The 23,217-nt window shown below is 33.2% G+C and overlaps 1 protein-coding gene across 1 annotated transcript; it reads left to right on the top strand.

Annotated features, from left to right (window-relative positions):
• The first annotated feature begins 18,070 nt into the window (after positions 1-18,070).
• LOC108464834 (very-long-chain 3-oxoacyl-CoA reductase-like protein At1g24470) lies at positions 18,071-22,852 on the top strand. The gene is made up of 3 exons (XM_053026149.1): positions 18,071-18,827; positions 19,929-19,998; positions 22,498-22,852. Exons 1-3 carry the CDS (start codon positions 18,220-18,222, stop codon positions 22,741-22,743), a joined length of 924 nt encoding a protein of 307 aa, XP_052882109.1. The 5' UTR covers positions 18,071-18,219; the 3' UTR covers positions 22,744-22,852.
• Positions 22,853-23,217: the final 365 nt, after the last annotated feature.

Raw genomic sequence — 23,217 nt, 5'->3', positions numbered from 1 at the left:
AAGCATCGGGGAAGTAGGTCATTTCACTCGTAGTGGAAGATGTTATTCGAATGAGATAAAGAAGAACAGTGACTTAAAACAGAAAGGAAAAGCACCGATGCACGTGATCGATGATGAGCATGAAACTGCGCTTGAACAAGAAGCTAAAAATCCTGTGGACGAGAAGGAAGCACAGGAATTCTTAAAATTTATCAAGAAAAGTGAGTACAATGTGGTAGAACAATTGAGTAAGCAGCCAGCGCGAATCTCGGTATTATCTCTGCTGTTGAATTTAGAACCACACAAGAACGCTCTGCTGAAAGTGTTAAATCAAGCTTATGTGGCAAACAATGTATCCGTTGAAAAACTGGATAGATGGATGAACAACTTGAATGCGGATAATTTCATTTCTTTTAGTGATGATAAAATATCGCCCAATGGTAGAGGCTCAGTGAAAGCGCTGCATATCACGACTCGCTGCAAGGGCTACATAATACCGAACGTGCTCATCGATAATGGGTCAGCGTTAAATGTTATGCCATTGGCCACGCTTTTCGAATCCGATGGATTTGTCCTACTTAAGGCCCTGTCATTCCACGGTAAGGGCATTCACGAACGAGGCGCGAAGTCATGGGAAAGATCGAAATCCTTTAGAAGTGGGCCTTACATTTATGATGTCGAGTTCCAAGTCATAGACATTACACCCTCTTATAAGCGCCTTTTGGGAATACCTTGGATCCATTCTCATTGAGCGGTCCATCATCCCTCCATCAAAAGGTGAAATTTATCATGGACGGTTGTTTGGTCACTGTCGAGGGAGAAGAATATATTGTCGCATCTGTCTCTGCCGATGCACCGTACTTGGAAGTGAACAAAGACGCATTGGAATGTTTCTTCCGATCCCTTGAATTCGTCAATGCCACTTTTGTTGTTGAGGGAAACAGAATTCTGGTGCCAAAACTGTCGAGAAATACTAGAATAGGTGTCAAATTGACCGTAGGAAGGGGAGCTCGAGCGAGAAGAGGTTTAGGGAGATATCTACAAGGAATAGTCAGGGCTTTAAAGCTAGTGCACCATAGGGCCCGATACAGTTTGGGGTTCCAGCCTGACATGCGTCAAAGAAGAAGACAGTGGAAAAAAGATCAAGAAAGAAGGATTGCAAGAACTTTGGGCCGAGAACCAGAATAGGAACCAATAGAGTACCCTCCTTTGTTAAAAACATTTACATCTGTGGGAATGATGTACCTTGGACAAGATGGTCCACGAAACACGCTATGGTTAATTGAAAAGGGTCTTCAAAATGTCAGTATAAATGTTATTGACAAAGGGGCTGATGTGAGTAAAGACGTCTCGAGGATACGCCCTTGTCCTCCTAGTTTCATGTTGAACAATTGGACTGCCGAGGATCTTCTTGTAGTTTATAAGTATTCAGAGTAATGCTCAAACATTAACATTCTATTGTGTCCTTAGATATAATAGAATTCTTTTGTAAGAGCTTGCATTCACTCTTTATCATTTAAATGAATATCAATGAAGATCCATTTTATCACGATCTTTCGTATTATCACTAATTTCATAATCATCTCCTCATTTCATAGCCTATCTGTACATTTGCCTCATACCATGCCATAACATTTCGTTTGTTGGTTCCAATACTTGGATGCCCCTCTATAGTTTCCTTTTCCATTCAACTTTCAGGTGCTCAGATATCAATGGCATGAACAAACCCGTTACGAGTCCTGAAATCGATTTTGAGAAGGCTGTTTGTTTAGGAGAATTCGAAGCCGAAGAAAATGCTGAAGACTATGTCTCGTCTCCTGAATTGTTAAGAATGGTGGAACAAGAGGATAAACAGATTTTGCCTCATGAAGAATCTGTGGAAATAATAAACTTGGGCACTGAAGAAAGGAAACAAGAAGTGCAGATTGGGACTTCTATTTCAGAGAGCACTAGGCATAATTTGTTCGCTTTGCTCCGCGAGTACAAAGATGTTTTCGCATGGTCATACCAGGATATGCCAGGGCTAGATGAAGATTTAGTGGTCCACAAGCTCCCATTAAAGCCAGAATGCAAGCCTATCCAACAAAAATTAAGAAGGATGAGACCCGAAATTCTGTTGAAAATAAAAGAGGAAGTCAAGAAGCAATTTGATCTTTGCTTCCTACAAGCCTCAAATATCCGAATGGGTGGCTAACATAGTCCGTACCAAAGAAAGATGGCAAAGTACGAATGCGCGTGGATTACTGTGACTGAATCGAGCAAGCCCAAAAGATAATTTTCCTTGCCACATATTGATACGTTGGTGGACAACACAACAAAACATTCATTATTTTCTTTCATGGATGGATTCTCGGGTATAATCGATCAAGATGGCCCTTGAGGATATGGAGAAACTACCTTCATAACAATGTGGGGAACGTTCTGCTACAAGGTGATGCCATTCGGGTTAAAGAATGTTGGGGGCAACATATCAGAGGGCTATGGTGACGTTATTCCATGACATGATGCATAAAGAAATAGAGGTCTACGTCGACGATATGATTGCTAAATCCCGAGGGGAAGAAGAGCATGTAGTGAATCTCAAGAAGTTGTTTGACAGTGAGAAAGTTCGATTAAAGCTCAATCCAGCCAAATGTACGTTTGGGGCTACCTCGGGGAAGTTGCTAGGCTTCATTGTTAGTGAAAGAGGTATCGAGGTTGATCTAGATAAAATAAAAGCCATTCAAGAGTTACCATCTCCGCGCACGCAAAAGGAAGTTAGAGGATTTTTAGGGAGATTAAATTACATCGCCCGATTTATCGCTTCGACTTACCAACCAATGCGACCCAATTTTTCGACTTCTTGAAAACATAACCCCGGAGAATGGAATGAGGAATGCCGATGGCCTTTGATAAAATAAAGCAATATTTGTCTAGTCCTCCGATGCTAGTACCACCAACTCCGGAAGACAATTGATATTGTATTTAACGTGTTTGAAAATTCAATGGGTTGCGTCTTTGGGGCAACACGACGAGTCGAAAAGAAAGAAAATGCGATCTACTACCTTAGTAAAAGTTCATCAATATGAGGCAAAGTATTCGTCCATTGAAAAATCTTGCTTGCGCTCTGGTTTGGGTAGCTCGGAGACTCGGACAATATATGTTGTATCATACGACATGGCTAATTTCAAAGCTAGACCCAATAAAATACATGATGGAATCACCGACACTCTCAGGAAGAATGGCACGATGGCAGATCCTCCTATCAGAATATGACATTGCCTATGTAAGTCAGAAGTCGATAAAAGGGAGCGCAATAGCTGATTTCTTAGCGACTCGAACGACGGAGAAATATGAGCCCTTGAAATTTGATTTCCCAGACGAAGACTTAATGTGCATCACAGAAATGGAATCTGAGTCATCAAAAGAGAAGTCATGGAAGATGTGCTTTGATGGTGCGTCAAATGCTTTAGGGCATGGAATTGGAGCAATCCTGGTATCACCAGACGGGAATCATTATCCATTCACTGCAAGACTAAATTTCTTCTGTACCAATAACATAGCAAAATATGAGGCCTGTATCATGGGACTTCGTGTATCTATTGAACGAAACATCGAAATCTTAAAGGTGTACGGGGACTCAGCCCTAGTGGTTTACCAAATCCGTGGAAAGTGGGAAGTGAGGGACCCAAAATTGATTAAGTACAGTGATTTAGTAGCTGAATTGATCAAAGAATTCAAAGAAATAAATTTTCATTACTTCCCGTTAGAAGAAAACCAATTGGCTGATGCCCTGGCCACCTTGGCTTCAATGTTCAAAGCAAGTAAAGAAGCAGAAATAATGCCCCTCAAAATGAGCATATACGAGGTCCCTGCACACTGTTGTAGCATTGAGAAAGAGGCAGACGGACGGCCATGGTTCTATGATATCTTAGAATATATCAAGAATCAAAGCTATCCCGAACAAGCGAATGAGAACGACAAAAGAACAATCAGAAGAATGGCAGCGGGATTTGTTCTTGATTGGGATATCCTGTATAAAAGAGGAAAGGATCAGATGCTTTTGAGATGTGTGGATGATGTTGAAGCCAGAAAAATACTTGAAGAGGTCTATGAGGGAATTTGCGGAACGCATGCCAATGGTTTCAATATGGCCAGAAAGATCATGAGACTCAGTTATTATTGGCTGACAATGGAAAATGACTGAATCAATTTTGCCAGAAAATGCCACAAATGTCAAATCTATGGCGATAAAATTCATGTAGCCCCTTCACCCCTTCATGTCATGATTTCTCCGTGGCCTTTTTCTATGTGGGGCATGGATGTCATAGGGCCAATTTCTCCAAAAGCATCAAATGGACATCGATTCGTTTTTGTGGTCATTGATTACTTCACAAAATGGATAGATGCCGCTTCGTTTGCCAATGTGACGAGGACTGCAGTTTGCAGGTTTTTGAAAAAGGAAATCATTTGCCGGTATGGTTTGTCTGAAAGAATCATTTCAGATAGTGCCACGAATCTGAACAATAAGATGATGAAAGAAGTGTGTGAGCAGTTCCAAATAAAGCATCATAACTCCTCGCCCTATCGCCCAAAGATGAACAGGTCATTAGAAGCGACCAATAAAAATATTAAGAGGGTCATTGGGAAAATAAGCGAGACATATAAAGATTGGCACGAAGCTTCCATTTGCTTTGTTTGCATATCGCACATCTGCGAACATCTACGGAGCAACTCCTTTCTCTCGGCTTACGGAATGGAAGTCGTGCTACCTATTGAGGTTGAGATCCCTCCTGCAGTCTTAATGGAATTAAAGTTAGAAGAAGCGAATGGGTTCGAGCTCGATATGATTAGTTGAACCTCATCAAAGAAAAATGTCTAAGAGCAATTTGTCACGGCGGATGTACGAAGAGAATGATCGCGCCCATGACAAGAAAGTATGGCCAAGAGAATTCCACGAAGGAGAACTCGTCTTGAGGAAGATTCTCCCAATCTGAAAGGACCTGCGAGGAAAATGGGCACCAAATTGGGAAGGACCATACGTCGTAAAGAAGGCATTTTCAGGAGGACCTTTGATCCTTACCGAGATGGATGGCAAGGAGCTACTGAATCCAGTGAACTCAGATGCTGTGAAGAAATATTATGTTTGAGATGAAAACCCGAAAAGGGCATCAAAAAAAAAAAAAGGGATCAAGGCGAAAACCCGCAAAGGCGTCTTGATTAGCACAAAAGATTAGGATGAAAACACGAGAGGCGTCCTAATGAGGTAAACACGCTTAAAGAGCGTGGCGTTTTAACAATGGGTCAAACAGTGAGACTACGATTTTGAAGCATTTCAAAGCTCGAAATCTTCTCGCAAGAAGCCGCTCGAAAAGATTTTTGATTGAGGAACGAGGAAGAGTTCATGTGTTGAATATCTAGAGCATTTGTATCCGTTGAATACGATCCTTTCTTTCTTTTGACATTTTTTACTCTCATTGGTTAACTTGCTTTGTTTGCCACATTTGAAATAGATGAATATGAAATATCATTTTGTCCCTATCGACCTTTTTCATGCATCTCATTATGTGTTTATTTACATGATAAATGGTGAAATGACATACTCTAAGCAAAAGAAATGTTAAGCATTACGGATGAAAATTTGATAAGCACAAGAGTCTCAAAGTAAGAACAAAGTTCAATCGGGGCAAAAGAGTGATATCGAGAAACGTCGATTACTCGTGAAGCTTGAAGACAGGTATAAGGCCTGAAGAGAAAGTCGAGAATCAAAGCAATGAACACAGATCCTCAACAATCGTGGCTAAATGGACATATGACAAACATGCTTAAGGAGCACTGCATAATCATGTAGGCATAAAAGCATTTAAGACAAACATGTGCATATCATGATAACATCATACATGGCATATACAGGTACTCCAACAGAACAAGAAATCTTGAATAAAAGTCGAACTGAATCAAAGGAAAAGACACCCGAATTCTACCAAAGGATAGGTTTTGGTATTTTGATGTTTTTAATTCATGCTTTTCAAGGAAAATCAACTCATATTGCGAGAGATGAGTTGAGCCTCAAGACACGTTGAGGTATTTTTAATTGTTGTTTTCAAAATCAACTCATATTGCAAGAAGTGAGTTGAGCCTCGGGACACGCTGAGGTATTTTTAGTTTTAAATTGACTCATATTGCGAGAGGTGAGTTAAGCCTTTTAATTTTTGTTTTTCAAAATCAACTCATATTGCTAGAGGTGAGTTGAGCCTCGGGAACGTTGAGGTATTTTCAATTTTGTGTTTTAATCAACTCATATTGCGAGAGATGAGTTGAGCCTCAAGACACGTTGAGGTATTTTTAATTTTGTTTTCAAAATCAACTCATATTGCGAGAAGTGAGTTGAGCCTCGGGGCACGCCGAGGTATTTTTAGTTTATGTTTTAAATTGACTCATATTAGAGAGGTGAGTTAAGCCTTTTAATTTTGTTTTCAAAATCAACTCATATTGCTAGAGGTGAGTTGAGCCTCGGGCACGCTGAGGTATTTTCAATTTTGTGTTTTAATTTCAACTCATATTGCGAGAGGTGAGTTGAGCCTCGAGTCACTGTTGAGGTATTTTCAATTTCTGTTTTCAATTTACGTTGTTCAAGAATCAACTCATATTGCGAGAGGTAGGTTGAACCTTTTAATTTCTACTTTTTCAAAATCAACTCATATTGCGAGAGGTGAGTTGAGCCTCAGGACACGCTGAGGTAATTTCAATTTCTGTTGTCAAAAAAATCAACTCGTATTGCGAGTGGCGAGTTGAGCCTCAGGTCACACGCCGAGGTATTTTCAATTTCCGTTTTTCAATTTTTGCCTTTCAAAAAAATCAACTCATATTGCGAGAGGTGAGTTGAGCCTCAGGACACGGTTGAGGTAATTTCAATTTCTGTTGTCAAAAAGTCAACTCGTATTGCGAGAGGTGAGTTGAGCCTCAGATCACACGTCGAGGTATTTTCAATTTCCATTTTTCAATTTCTGCATTTCAAAAAAAAAAAATCAACTCATATTGCGAGAGGTGAGTTGAGCCTCGGGACACGCTGAGGTAATTTCAATTTCTGTTTTCAAAATTCAACTCATATTGTGAGAAATGAGTTGAGCCTCAAGACACGTTGAGGTATTTTCAATTTCTGCTTTCAAAAATCAACTTATATTGCGAGAGGTGAGTTGACCCTTGGCTCATCTGCTGAGCTATTTTCAATTTCTATCTTTCAAAAAATCAACTCATATTGCGAGAGGTGAGTTGAGCTTGAGATCACACTGCGAGGTATTTTTTCAATTTATATTTTTCAAAAAATCAACTCACATTGCGAGATGTGAGTTGAGCCTCGGGTTACATGTCGAGGTATTTTCAAAAATCAACTCATATTGCGAGAAGTGAGTTGAGCCTTGGCTCACGTCTTTGAGTTATTTTCAATTTCATTTTTTTCAAAAAATTCAACTCATATTGCGAGAGGTGAGTTGAGCTTTTAATTCTGCGAGAGTTGAGTTGAGTCTTTTAATTTACTTTTCAAAAATCAACTCATATTGCGAGAGGTGAGTTGAACCTCCAATCACATATCGAGGTATTTTCAAAATCTGCTTTTCAAGTTAAGTTTCAAAAAATCAACTCATATTGCGAGAGGTGAGTTGAGCCTTGGCTCACGCGCTGAGCTATTTTCAATTTCTGTTTTTAATGTCTGTTTTTAGAGAGTCAATTCATATTGCAAAAAATGAGTTGAGCTCAGGATCACATGCCGAGTAGAGAATAAAGATTGAAGCTGATTGAAGACGTCAGATTCTGCCTCCTTAAAGTTGTAGTGGAGTTGATCGAGGGCATCAGATCTTGCCTTTCGAGTCGCGAAGAGAAGACCAAAACCTTATCTCACCGAAGCGATAAAAGAGCATATTGAAATTGTAGATCTTATCTTTCCGAGTTACAGTGAAGCGGATCGAAGCCACAAATCTCATATCCTTGAAGTTACTTTGGAGCAGATTGAAGCTACAAGGCATATCTCCGAATTTGCGATGGATTGAACCAAAGCTACAAGATGCGGTGGACTGAAAAGAGACTAACTAAACAAGAAGAGTTCCAAAGCAAGTCAAGACCTAGCAAGACCGGCAAGTTTGGTCTTCCTTGAAAGTCTTTGCTCTATTATCGTTGCACGACAATGAGCAAAGAGGGCAAAGAGAAGCCCAAATTGCCCGGCCCAATTATATGAAAACCCAACCAAACCTCTAAACCCACTAAAACCCTTAACCCATGACCCATTTACATCTACCCAAACCCAATTCAAAAGCCCATTAAGCCCCCAAAAAAAAACCTAACCCAAAAAAAAACAAAGAAAAAAAAAAGAAAAAGAAAAACCTACCCCAAAAAAAACCTAACCCCAAAAAAAAAAAGAAGAAAAAAGAAAAACCTAACAAAAAAAGATAAAAAAACCTAGCCACCTAACCACTTTCCCACTTGCCCTATTTTTCCTCCCATTGTCTACCACCACCACCTACAAAATAGAAAAAAAAAGAAAAGAAAATCATGTAAAAGATGGCTATAAAAAGCCATTCAAAAATCATGTAAAAGAAAAAGGGGAGGGATTTTGAAAAGATTGAAAAAAAAAGAGGAGACAAACACAAAAATCCTTTCAAATTTTGAACACAAAAGAAACATCAATAAAAAGGTTGCATTTTTTCTTTTTTTCCTCTTCTTTCAATCTTTTTCTTTCTTTTTTTTGTTGTTTTTTTTTTCTTTATATATACATATATTGTTAAAAAATTACCTTTTTCGCCACTGTGGGCGGTGGCATGACGGCAATGACCGACCGATCGACCGTGACCGCCCCCCTTGGCCGGATTTCCTTTCCTCCTCCTTCTCTTCTTTCCCCTTTTTTTAGGTATTTTATATATATTATGTATATATTTTTAATACCATTAGTTATATATTTCTTATGTATATATTCTTAAATACTATTATATATATATATATATATATATATATTTTTTTAAATACCATATTGTGTATATATTATTATTACAAATTATTACTATTGCTAGTATTATTATAACTATTATTATATTAGTGTATATTTTATGTACATATGTATATATATATACATATATATATTTGTACATATCATTATTTTATATTATTGTTGTATATTTTTATGTATATATTTTTTATGTACGTTTCCTAATATTTTCTTTTATTGTAGATATTATTATTATTATTATTATTACATACTTTTATTATATGCATATATATATATATATATATGTATTTTTATGTACATATTATTATTTTATATTATTATTACCAAATATATCATTTTTCCTATTTTATTATTAGTACATGATTTGTTTTTATTTTGTAAATATCATTATTATTGTTATTCTAATATTCTAGTATTCCATGTTAATATTTTTCATTAATGATATCATTTTTTTATGTCCTTTATCTATTTTTAATTTCTCACTTTAGGAATATTTTTCTCATGTTTTAATTAATTTCAAAAATAAGGCAATGTATCGATTTAATATTAAGCTATCGATTTCATCGCTATGTTGGGTGAAATTAAATCGGCTTGTGTTAAAAAGCAGGACACCCTTTCTAAAAAATCGAAAACTAAAATTCTCATTTTCAATCAGATCACGATTAAATATTATATTGAACTCGTATTTTTAAAAATCAAGTCAACACATGTTTATGAGATACCAATTTTGGGCGTCATGAGGGTGCTAATACCTTCCTCGCCAGAATCGACTCGAACCCCAATTTTTCTCTTGACTTTTGACGTAGACCTAAATTCGGCCCTCATTTTTGTACAATAATAAGTTTTCTTTTTCTAAAAAAGGATGGTTTATTAGGTGTCCGGTCACACCTAGAAAAAAGATCGGTGGCGACTCCCTTTTTTAATAAAATCGAAAGTTGGTTTTCAAATGTTTAATAAATCGCCACAATTAGCGACCAAGCGAAACTAAATTTTTTTTTACGTCGCTACAAATTGGCGTTGTTTATAAAAACCAAAATAAAAAGTTATGGCTCAACTAACTTGGAACATCCTAGAAGTGCAAGAAAATGAGATCAACTATGAGCAGGGTGATAGTACTACTAAAAGTACAATCACTATGGGTATGGAGATAAGCAACATGGTCATGGAAGTATGACCAACACAGTTCTGATCAGGAGTAATTTTATTAACAACAGCCAATGGTAGAATATCAGGGTTATGCTGCTTACAACCAATATGACCAATCGTTGATCAAAGAGAATACTAATAATAACCTTAGGCGGAACAGCCACTGGTAGCAAGCTAATTTTGTGTTTAATACTTATTTTTTGTCAAATTTTAAATAATAATGCTACTAAGCTTGTTATTTTTATTTAATTTTTATTAGGATGCAATTGGAATGTTGAGGTTCAAAAAAAAAAAAGCAAATTGGACTAAATTGGAATGAAAACCAATAAAATGGGCGAAATTGAAAAGTTACAGAATTGATGGTTGATAAAAATCAAAATTTGATTTTGTCAAACTCTATAAATAGAAAAAAAATCAAATTTTAGTTGGTTGACTAGAAGGGAATCATGTTAAAATTAACATATGAAAAATATATAATTGCATTGTAAATGTGGCATAGAAACATATACTTGAGACTAGAATTGAAAACAACCTTTCCTTTTACATCTGTAGCTTGTCAAAGCACTTTTGCCATTTCCTTTTTTTTTTGGTGCAATTACTGTTTAAGTCCCTTTTCCTTTTCACCTATCACCATTACATTTATAGTCATTCTCATGATCCAACAAAGCATGATTAATCTTATGCTCAACTAAACCCCATTTAGCCTTAGGCTGGTTGTAGTTTTGCTCGAAGATTGTGAGATGTGAACTCGTGCTAAAACATTACAATATGATATTCATTATATCTTTGGTAAATGGGATAGTCACATTCGTCCCTTAAAGTTAATCCAATTTCAGCTCAAAATGCACATTGTGTAACAACCCGTTTTCAGTCAAATCGGAACAGTGGTTTTGGGACCATAAATCTGAGGTAAAAATAATTATTTTATTATTATTTAAAATTTTACAGCATGATAATATGTTTGAGCGAAAATTTTGTTAAGAAATTTTATCGTTTGATTGGTCAATTTAATAAAAAGGACTAAATCGCATAAAGTGCAAAAGTGTTGTTCTAGTAGTTAAAGGTATCAAATGCCAATGAAAGTAAATAATAGAGGTCCTTATGTAGTAATATACCATTGGTTGTTTAAGTGGACATTTATGGACATTATAAATGAATTTATAAAGGTTAAAACTTAAGGTTAAATTAGTAATTAAGTTAATAAGTATAATAAAACAAAAAAGAAATTAAGGTTTCATCTTCTTTAATGTTTGAAACCACCGAAATTAGGGATTGAAAACACCATTACAAAGCTTGGAACTTTCATCTATGGTATATTGAGCATATCAAGAAAAGAGGAATTCGGACTTAGATCGGGGAAAAAGTAAAGTAATTGATTATTCAATCTGTTTTGTCATTTCCGTACATGAGGTAAGTTCGTATAATTTAACTTAAATGTGTATTTATTTAATTGATAGATGGAATTGAGATTGCATTTATTTTATTAGTTGAATTTAGAGATCTTAAATTAAATTACGGTTTAAGTAAGACGAGTTACTGAATAAGACCATAGCTGGGCTATGGCAATTAGAAAAGAAGACCATAACCGGGTTATGGCATGTGAATGTAAGACCACAGCAGGGTCATGGCAATTTATGTGTAAGACCATAGTTGGACTATGGCATCGAAAAATCGATGTACTCGTACTGTAAGCATTTAAAAGCCCGGAGTGATTTGGTAAGAGAATTGGTAAGAAATAGATGCATAACAGTACAGAAAAGTACAGAAAACTGTTCAAGTAATGAGTCAAAAGAAGTTGAGAACTTATGAGTTACTATGTGGTTCCATTTCATGTTAACTCATTGAATGATGTTTTAAATGCAAATATATGTTTTTTTTTTTTGAAATGTTAATGAATGATGAGATTATTTCATAATTAAATACGAACTTACTAAGCTTTATAGCTTACTTCATTTATTTTTGTATGTTTTATAGTCTTTCGAAGCTAGCTCAGATTCGAGGATCGTCAGAGACTTCATCGCACTATCGGACATCTATTTTGGCACTTTTGAAGTTATGTAAATATGGTATATGGCATGTATCGGCTTGAGTCATTTTGATATGTTTAATGAACATGTATTTTGGCCATTTGAATTGGCTTATGATGATGAATTTGATAATGTTTATAAATGAGTAAATGGTTCTATTTTGAGTTTGGTAATTGACCTATATTGTGTGATTGAGGTTGAATTTATAATATTTAATGATATTAGGTAATTTGATTGCTAAAGGGGTTGGTATGTGCTTGTCAATTGGTGAATGATAACGCATGTTTGGAATGGTTTAGTAAATTGAATTGTATATGTGAATTAGGTATGTAATTAGATGGCAAATTGTGACATATTTGTGACTTGTGGTAGGTAATGAAATGGTATGATTTGAATATTGGTTGATGATATTTGGTTGCTTATTTGTGTCTTGAAATGAAACTATTTGAGTTTGTATAGGTATGTGTAAAATGGGTGGCAAAATGGCTTGGTAAATAGCCTATTTTTATCTACACGGGCAAAGACACGGGCATGTGTCTCAGCCGTGTGTGACACACGGTCATGTTACACGCTCGTGTGTCCCCTGGTGTTGAATTTGAAAACAAGTCAGTATGCTCCACACGGCCTCACACACGGGTGTGTGACTTGGCCGTGTGACATAAGTCAGTATACCCTACAGGATTGGCATGGCCTAGCACACGGTCTGGCACACGGGCATGTATGTTGGCCGTGTGACCCAAGTCAGAGAGTTACACGGGGTCGGACATGGGCTGGGACATGGTCATGTGCTTCCATTTCGAATGTCCACAAGGCTAGTGACACAAGCGTGTCTGGTGGCCGTGTGTCTGGCCACAAGGGTGTGTGTCCCTTGTTTTGAAAAAATATTTTCAAAGTTTCGTGAAAGTTTCTTGAGTTATCGATTTAGTTCCGAACCACTCCCAAAGCATGTTTAGGGCCTCGTAGGCTCATATAAGGGACAAATTGATTGAGATTGATTAATGAATACTTGAATTGAGAAAATGTATACTAAATGGATGTTTAATTTTTTTTTAAGTCTAGTAGTGCTCTGTAACCCTATTCTGGCGTTGAATACTGGTGAGGGGTGTTACACATTGAGAGGGAGTTGTTTTAGGGTACAGTTGGGAAAACGAGTCGGTTGCCTGTCGTATTTGAGTTTCCGTGAACAAATTGCCATGTCCAATTGGAAAAAGCTAGTTGAGTTTCGTCAAGAGAGATAGTGATCGGATTTAAATGATCCACGCGGTTGAGGCTATTAATTCTAGTTGGGCTTCTCTAGATCGCAAGGCTATCAAGATTTTAAATTGCGGATGCATATTACTTGGTTGGATAATCAGTAAGGGTTGGTTTACAGGTCGTATCGGAACCAACTACACAAAGAAAAGTTGGTGGTTGATGTGTCTTTAATCACTATAACCAACTTATCGTTTGGAAAGGAAAATCCTCTTTCAAGGATCGATTCGAGTTCGGAGTGTACCAAGGCTAAGGTTAAGCCTTCACATATTTGATTTACAAATTTAATTTAAATTACTCAATTTTATTTTTCAACCTTCATTATGTTATTATTTCATTTTATTTATACTTGTTTTTTTTTCTTTATCAACTAAATTCCCCCTTTATTTATTTTTTAGCTCTACACATACAGGTCATGGGCACAACAATTGCCTAAACTTAGGAATTTGGTCATGTAAACAGGAAAATTAGGAATCTCAGTCCCTTTTCGAATCGACCCTACTACTCTATATTACTATTTAATTCAATTAAAGCATAGGAAATTATATTTGGTGGTTTCGACGCTCGTCAATCACCTATATACTATCAAAACTATTAGAATTAACCTGATCTTGATAGAGGTTATTGGTAATCGTAACCTCAAGGGGTCTTGAACCTCAGTGCAGAATAATACTCCCACATCACAATAGTACATTAAGCTACAAGAACAACTTAAGCTCTTGTTAGAAAAATACAACCAATAGTAAAAAACCATACAATAGAACGTAAGAATCATTCATCAATTAAAGGCAAAACAATTCAATCCAAAAATAGTGGAGTAGCATCGGAACATGAGGATGCAACTGGGCATAGGGATCACCCAGTAGAATTGGGAGAACGGAAATAGGATATGGCCTAGAAAGGGCAGATGTGGCAACAACAGGCTCCCTTCTCAAATGATAAATAGAGACATTAAGGAGAAAAATGGACCTTTTGATGGTATGTGAAACTAGGAAAGGCTTCATTAGTTCAATACACACGTAGCACAAAGAAAAAGAACTGTTAAGAAGGATCGCAAAGAAAGAGTTTAAGGAATTTGGATAGATAACAATAATCACAGAAGTGGAAGAGGCTTATAGAGAGAGTTTTTTGTCTAATTCTTCATTTTTAGTTTGTATTTGTTATACCATCCCATAATTATAGGCTAAAGCCTAAGATTTATAAGGCCTGTGAGAACCACCACATTAAGCCAAGTTTAGAGCCATAGTTGTCACCATATGACAAGTGTAGCAGACAAGGATTGACATTGTCCTGCTCAGCCCACTGTTGCACCCTACCTCTGCTAAGGTTATCAATTAAGGGCAAAGGGAATGAACCTTAACTTCTAAATCAACCTCCAATTAAAGATATAAACCTATACTTTTAAGGTATCGCTTCTTTCTTAAAATTATTGGCTACATTTTATGATTCCATTGAAAGCATCACATCCAAAATGTGTACACAAATTTCACCAGAAAAAATATAAAAATAAATTAATAACTATAATTTCATTGAAAGCATTACTTTCAAAATGTGTACACAAATTTCACCAGAAAAAAATATAAACAAAATAATAAATTTATAATTTCATTGAAAGCATTACTTTCAAAATGTGTACAAAATTTCACCAGAAAAAAATATAAACAAAATAATAAATTTATAATTTCATTGAAAGCATTACTTTCAAAATGTGTACAAAATTTCACCAGAAAAAATAAAAAATAAAATGATAAATTTATTTATTAGACGTAAAATTCGTAACCTTACAAAAGACCCTTCCTAATTTACAACCTTTGAGACTGATAATTTTTTTTTAATTTAGATGTTTAACTATTACGTTTACAGCACTAGAAAAAAAACCCAAATATGTGACTATTTAAAAATTTAAAATAAATTAAATCTGATTAAAATTTCAAATATAATTATTGTATAAACATTATTCGTGAAACTGACAACTTGGTCATTACATTTATGACGTGAACCGAAAGCTACCCAAAAAGGTTGTGTATAAATTATTCCAATTGTGCTTACACAAGTCTAGAACATCGGTTGGTTGGTTTGGCTTTAATAATTTTCTTTTATTACAGTTTGGTTTTGTAATTTAATGCAACTCCTGGGGACTACAATTTGGTAGCTCAAATTGAATGAATATTGAAGCTCAACTAATGATTTTGTAAGGATAAAAATTTTCAAAATAGCCAAAAGCTGTTCTTTGGGGAGGTTGATTGGTTGATTTTCTTTGAGCTAATCATGTGGTGAATTTGGAATAATAAGAATTTTTTTTTTTTTAGGAAGTGTCATGGAGTGTAGAGGCCATCATTAAAGGGTTATATAGTTGGACAAAACATTATGCGTCCTCACGAAGGTTAATTTTATTGAGAGGCAAAGGGTGAATGTAGAGCCTAACTGGATAGACGGATACGATTAAGAATGAATGGTTTGTTGAAAAAATTGTATTTTATGGTAACTTTGAGGCATATTTTCAATAGGTAAAGGTGGAGAGTTGAATAATAATTTTATAGTTTCTTACCCTACTCCATGAGACCTTTACAATGGTATATCATATGCTCAAAATAGTTGAGTGATGAATAAGCAATTGATGCTCAAAGTAAGCTACTTGGAAATATTGTTAAGGAAAAATAAAAGGCTTAAATCCCACATTAATTAAATACCAAGTGTGGGATGTGTTTATATATATGAACTCTCTTAAAAAGTAATTGAATGACTAAGTTTATAATCTTGCCTTGCATGCAGGGGGGTGTAAGTCCAAAACCAACAATGTTTGGGTGAACTTGCATAATGTGGGAACGTAAAATGTTTGGACTGATTGGGCTATAAAAGGCCATGATTCTTAAGGGTTTTTACACACTTTCATACCCTCTTAGAATTTCTCCTACCGAAATTATGTTGCTTTCAAAAATCTCTTTTTTCATCATTTGTGTTTTATAAATATTCCGGTGACAAAAAAAGGCATTGTTCGTTCCATTGATCGTGGTAGAGATGCTACTACTTCGATTACTATTGTTGTTGTATCTTAGGAGATTTTCGAACAACGTTACTCTAAATATCGTAGGAGCGGTCAAATCTATCTTAAGGAAATCGTGTTTCACGGGCCTCAACATTTCATAAAATCTCAATTCTCCTTTGTTTTAATTGTTTATTATGGTTTTATTTGATTTTCATATTTGATAAATTAACTATAAATAATTATGTTCATATTTTATTTTATATGTTTTTATTTATTATTAATTATTTTTGTTCGCTAACATGTTTTGTCCAACATGGTTCAGTTAAAGTGGATTCAAGTCATGTTCCTGCAGGAGGAACCTTGAGGGACGAACACGGGGTATGGATCATTGGCATTAGTCGTCAACTAGGAAAATGCTCAATTTTGGAGGTTGAATTATGGGGTATTTTGGATGGTCTATCAATTGAACAAAAAAAGCAAGTCAATAAAGTGTTGATTCAAACGAATATTCTGGAAGCTATTAAAGCTATTAAAGTTTCAGATCCAATTCTCTCGAGATCGACACTAATCAAGTAAATTTATCATATCTTAAAGAATATACGGAATTGAATAATTGAATATATTCCTAGGGAAGAAAATATAGAAGATGATAGAATGACCAAAATAACTTCTAATAAGGATGAAGGGTTACATTTGTTTACGTACAATCTTTTTAATTTAATTGGATTGATTGTATTTTCTTTTCACCAAAACCAAATTTTCTATTATTAATTTATTTTCTTCTAATCTATTATATGTCTCTGATGAATGAATTCTTATTCTAATCAATTATTAAAAAAGGATTTAATTGGTAAACGATGATTACTTACTAAATTACAATGGGAGCCACATTATTTGTCAATATTTATATTGTGACCTTGTCCTTAATTGATCACAGATGGATCCTAAATGATTAATAAATTACTTGTCCTTTAGTCTTCGCAACCACTAATTTCAATGCAGTAAAATGAATACATATATGGTTAAAGTTGGATGATTTCAGTGGCCCCTTGGTTTTGCTAGATTCATGTAAACATTTCATTTTTAATAATCGACACGTGAAAAAATTACAACCGGTAAGATTTTCCATTTCCTTTTTTTTTTTTCTGAAAAATGTTAAATTAGTTTTTTTTAATAGTAAAAAGTTTACACTATTGGTTGAGCTGAAGAAACCTATGAATGCATTAATTTGGTTGTGGTGGGGTGTCACGCATTTACTAGGGGACGGGTGTCTTCTTATTATCACTGCCTTTGAGGTTTAGATATGATTTGTACAAAAATACGAAGTTCGTAAATAATATATTTGTGCTTTATGTAGCAAATATTATTTTGGACGAAATAGCTCACAGTCAATACTCACATACTTTTATTGAAAATATTACCATAAAGAAATAAGACATTTGTATTTGACATTATCATCCAGATAAATTAAATATTAATTCATTAAAGAAAATTTGAAATTTGAAGTGGAGCTGAATTTTTAGAGTTTGCAATGGAGCATTATTTTTACCAGGTAAATGAATTCAGTAGACTGAAGTAGAGCAGCTTTGAATAAAATAAGCTTATGACAATTTTTGTGGCCAAATAATAATAATAAACTTGGGGCTGACAACAATATTTCATGATGGTGGATTATCACCAGTACGTACAGGAACATATGAAAACTTCGCATTTATTATGGTGCACTCTTGCAGTTAATTAACGACATAAAGTTCAATCCTATGTTCAACATAAAAACTAAGTTTCAGCAATATCAATAAACCCCAAACCTCGATTCCATTGCAACCAGCAAAACACTGCATCAACCATCCCAAAAGATGCAGCCCACATGGTTGTTAGCTCTCTCATTTCTAGGTTTCCTATCCTTTCTCACCCGCTCCATTTCCCTTCTCAATTGGGTTTTCACTACTTTTTTCAGATCCCCCAAGAACCTCAACAACTATGGTTCATGGGCTCTCATCACCGGAGCCACCGACGGCATAGGGAAAGCCTTTGCCAACCAATTAGCTCGCCAAGGCCTTAACCTTATACTCGTCAGTAGGAACCTAAACAAGCTGAAAACAGTTTCAGCTGAAATCCGAGCCCAATTTCCCCATCTAAAGATCAAGGTCGTGGCCCAGGATTTCTCCGGCAATATATCGGCTGGTGCCGGGTTGATAGAAGAGGCGGTGAAGGGGGTGGAAGTTGGTGTGTTGATCAACAACGTGGGGATAACGTACCCCAGAGCCATGTATTTCCATGAGGTGGAGGAGGAAGTGGTGAAGGGGATTATTAGAGTGAATTTGAAAGGGACGACCTGGGTTACCAGAGCGGTGCTGCCTGGGATGTTAAATAGGAAGCGCGGTGCGATTGTCAACGTCGGTTCTGGTGCTTCCATTGTTGTCCCTTCGCATCCTCTTTACACAATCTATGCCGCTACAAAAGCGTAAGCCTATAAGTTTTTTTCTTTCCGGGTTATATCATATGATAATTTTCTAAATCTTTTTATCCCACGATAAATACTTAAATTTGATAATTGTTGGTGTATTCTTTTAGTGATTAATTTAAAAATAAATTTTAAATTCTAAAATAAGAACATTATTAAATTCATGGATTAACTAATATAAAAATTCAAACTTTAGGCTTTAAAAATTAATTTAACTCTTTTTCTGTGATATTTTTCAAAATTATATTGGATCAACTAAATCTGAAACCGAGTTAGATCGATCCTTGTAAAGCAATAAACTCTCTTAATTTTATTTTTCTAACTTTAAAATTAAAACTCTACTTCATATATATCCCACTTCTTATCCTCAACTTAACAATATTAATATCATATTTTTGTTTTAATATATATTTCGCAATAAGTTAAATTATTAAAGTATCTTAAAAATAAAGTAAAGTAAAGTAAAGTAAAGTAAAGTAAAGTAAATTAAATTATTATTATTATTATTATTATTATTAAAACACCGTAAAAAGTGATGTTCTAAAATAACTACTCTTTTATTTTGAACTTTTCCATTATACATTACTTCAATATACTCCTCTCATATTTTTAATCTTTTTTTTTTTACTTTTCATATTTTTACATTTTTACTACCCAGTTTCTAAAATATTTTATTTTCCTTATTTTTTCTTTAAATTTATTTTTTATATTATTTTGAATAATAAACCAAACTTTCATATCCAAAGTTAAAACTTGATTCAGTCCAAAATTATGATGGAATCTAATTTGATTCAAACCAAACACATTCATCAAATATTCAAATCCTTAAATTCTTGAAAAAAGAAGAAGAAAATGATCGTTTTATTTATCTTCCACCCTTTTTCCCTTTAGTTATACCTACTAATATTAGTATGTATATTATATTTTATATTATTTTTATTGAATTGTGAAAATATAAATACAAAATAAATTATTATTTATATAAAATTTAAAATATAAATATTAATCATATCACATTATATTTATTATATTATTCAATACATCATAACCATATTATATTGAAAATTATCCTACATAATTAATGTTACATATGATAAGCAGGTACATAGATAAGTTATCGAGATCTCTGTATGTGGAATATAAGCTAAGAGGGATTGACGTGCAATGCCAGGTATGACACTCTTTCACAATCTAATTTACTGCTTATTTTTAATTTGCTACATAATAGGGTTGGAAGTGAATATAAAGGACTCAACTATGGGTCCAATTAGATTTATTATTTTATTTAATATTTTAATAATAATAAATATAAAAATAACTGAATAATATTTGTTTAAACCTACAATTTGTAATTACAAATAATTCCTATATTAAATTAATATAACACATAAACGGAATTATATTACAATAATTATATAATCGACTGAGTCTTAGTTCATTGGTATCAATATTATTACCAATGTAGAAGGAAAATGGATCGAATGAGCTGAAGGGCATTTATTCTCCTATTTAAAGGTTGGAGCAGGGTTATGAATAATTTTAAGTATTTTACTAAACTATAACATGCATAAACAGAATTGATTGAAAACTCACACATGCATAGATGCGTACAGTGAAACTTAAAGAGCACATCTAAAAATAATAATAATTTTAAGAGTACTTGCTTCACGATGTATAAACAACCTATAGAAAAAATTTAAAAATAATATTATAACATTATATTACATCATCATCAATTAAAATATTTTTTATCATTCTTGATGCCATTGCTGTTTGAATATGATTTTATATAGTTCTAACAATCTTCATTTTTTACTTGTAATTTTTTTAGATGCTATTTGGTTGTACTGAATACTATTTATAAAGCTCAACTTAAATTTGAAGTAACATATAACTTTAATATTAATTAAGTATTAATTAAGATACTTAAAACTCTATTTGAGTAATAATTCTATTTTACATCAATAAAATTAGCACAACCTTTTAAAAAATAAAATGATCACAGCTTTTTATCTCAAATTTTAACTAATAATTTTAAATTAAATTATAATTATTACAAATTTTATTATATTTTATGTTTAGTGTTCTGTTCAAATAATAACTTTATTTTAAAATTAGCACAACTTTTTAACTAATAATTCTAAATTAAATTAAAATTACTTTTAAATTAGATTATAGATAGATATATTAGTTTTATATTTTTATATTGCAATTTATATATAATATCAGTATAAACATGGAAATAAAAATAATATATTTAAATTATTTATAGAAAAATAAAAATATATAATTAGACTATTTGTAAATATGAATCGGTTTGAATAAAATTTTAGATATATTATAATAATAATTTTTTTAACTAAGAGGAGATAGGTGAGGTTCAAAATTCAAATCTGAAATTAGATATCAACTAAAAATTTAATAAAAATATAAATCCTTTATTATTACGTCAATGATTTAATTAATGATAAGCTTCAAGAAATATATATATATAATATTGCTAACATAATTTTCAATTGAATTTTAATTTATTTGGTATCATTTCTATTGTGACAAAAAAAGTATGAATTTAAATATGTTTTATATTGTATAAAAAAATATAGATTGTTATCCGTAAAATTTAATTTCATCCACGACCATCTCATATCACATGGGATATGATATGTATATATATAAACCATTGGTTAGTGGGAGGGTTGGATTTAGGTTTCTATTATTTTAGATAAAAAAATTATATTGTTTTGGGTTTGAATTGATAAATTTAACTCTTTATTATTTGGTTTTAGTAATATTAAATATAAAATTTTAATTTTTGGGTTAATGTACAAATTTGATACTATACTTTTAGTGAAAGTTTAAACTTGCTATTATAATTTATTTTGAATGATGTTTATCTGTGTACTTTGTAATTAAAGATAAATTTATCATTATATTTTTTATCTAATTTTATTTTGAATTTTGTGATTTTATTTTTATTTGATTTAATTTTACTACTCAAATTTAATTCAAAATAGCTTAAAGCATTTAATATTTTAATTTAATACTTAGAAATAATGAATTAATATAATACTCACAATTAATAAAAACAATTATTTATAAAATATTTAATATTTTAATTTTTGAGCTTTTGTTAAATAAAATTGTAAGTTAAGTTATTAATTTATTAATATTTTATAAATTAACTTATTGTTAAATGATAAAATAAAATATTTCAAAAATATTTTTCTTTTTAAATTTTATTTTAAATCATCAAAATCAATATTAAGTGGTAAATTTTAATACAAATAAAAATTAATGGAAAATTTAAGAAAATAAAAATTTAGAGGTAAAATTCAATCCAATAAAAGTTATGTAGCATATCTAACCATATTCTCAAAGTATAATGACCAATATTGATAAAAATAAAGTATTCAATATTTACCATTAATATGCTGATAAATTTTCATTTTAATCTTTAATTTTTTTAAAACAATTTAATTCCAAATTTATCCTTTGAGTTAATACCAATTTGAATTTATTAATTATTGTTTTTAGAAATTATTTTTCAGTTTTTACAAATTAATTAAGAGATGGCATTGCAGCATTATATATTATTGAGGGTACATCAAATACAAAAGTAAAATTCAGATGTAAATAATTTGTTTTAGATACGTATGTGTGTTCCCCGTAGGTACCGCTATATGTGGCAACAAATTTAGCATCCAAAGTAGCATCAATCCAGAAATCATCTATGTTTGTCCCATCGCCTGAAGATTACGCCAAAGCGGCGATCCGCCAAATAGGCTATGAGCCACGGTGCACGCCGTACTGGTCTCACGCTGTTCAGTGGTGTTTCGCACGGTTGCTACCCGATGTCCTTCTTGATGCTTGGCGTCTCTCTATCGCCCTCCGAAGGCGAGCAGAGGTCCTTGCGTAACTTTCTTTGTTCTTCACATTAATTCAATAATAGATTATAGGTTCGATAACAAATGCTCTTTGTTTTCCCTCTCTTAATACTTCATAGATTTGCTTCGAAGGCATAAAAATACAGTTGTTCAAGTCATTAGCACACAATATACAATATGATACGTACATGTGATGTTTGTATGATAAAATTTGCTGTTGTGAGCAGCGAGAACAAACCCCAGCTGAACAGCAGGAGCCACAGCAGTAGCAGCCAGTAATAACTAGGCTCGAAGGCTCGTCTGAAAAATGAGAGGGTTTGGATAAAAATACAATATCCGAAAAATGAGTTCGAGTAAAATTTAAGGCCCATTTTTTATATGGGTTGAGCCTTGGGCAAAATTTGTTAGCCCGAACTTGGCCCGATTTGGCTCAAATATATTATGCTATAAAAATTAATTACATTAATTATATAAGTTAAATAATAATTATATATTTATATTAAATC

The sequence above is a fragment of the Gossypium arboreum genome, chromosome 3 (assembly GCF_025698485.1).
Source record: "Gossypium arboreum isolate Shixiya-1 chromosome 3, ASM2569848v2, whole genome shotgun sequence".
Classification (NCBI taxonomy): domain Eukaryota; kingdom Viridiplantae; phylum Streptophyta; class Magnoliopsida; order Malvales; family Malvaceae; genus Gossypium; species Gossypium arboreum.
Note: the sequence above shows the minus strand (reverse complement) of the source record. Positions and strands in the feature narration are given on the sequence as shown.

Excerpts from the sequence above, each read along its gene's own strand:
- LOC108464834 (XM_053026149.1), top strand. The coding sequence starts at position 18,220 with ATGCAGCCCACATGGTTGTTAGCTCTCTCATTTCTAGGTTTCCTATCC. Across the intron at positions 18,828-19,928 it reads ATCTATGCCGCTACAAAAGC|GTACATAGATAAGTTATCGA; the intron begins GTAAGCCTATAA and ends TATGATAAGCAG. Across the intron at positions 19,999-22,497 it reads GGATTGACGTGCAATGCCAG|GTACCGCTATATGTGGCAAC; the intron begins GTATGACACTCT and ends TGTTCCCCGTAG.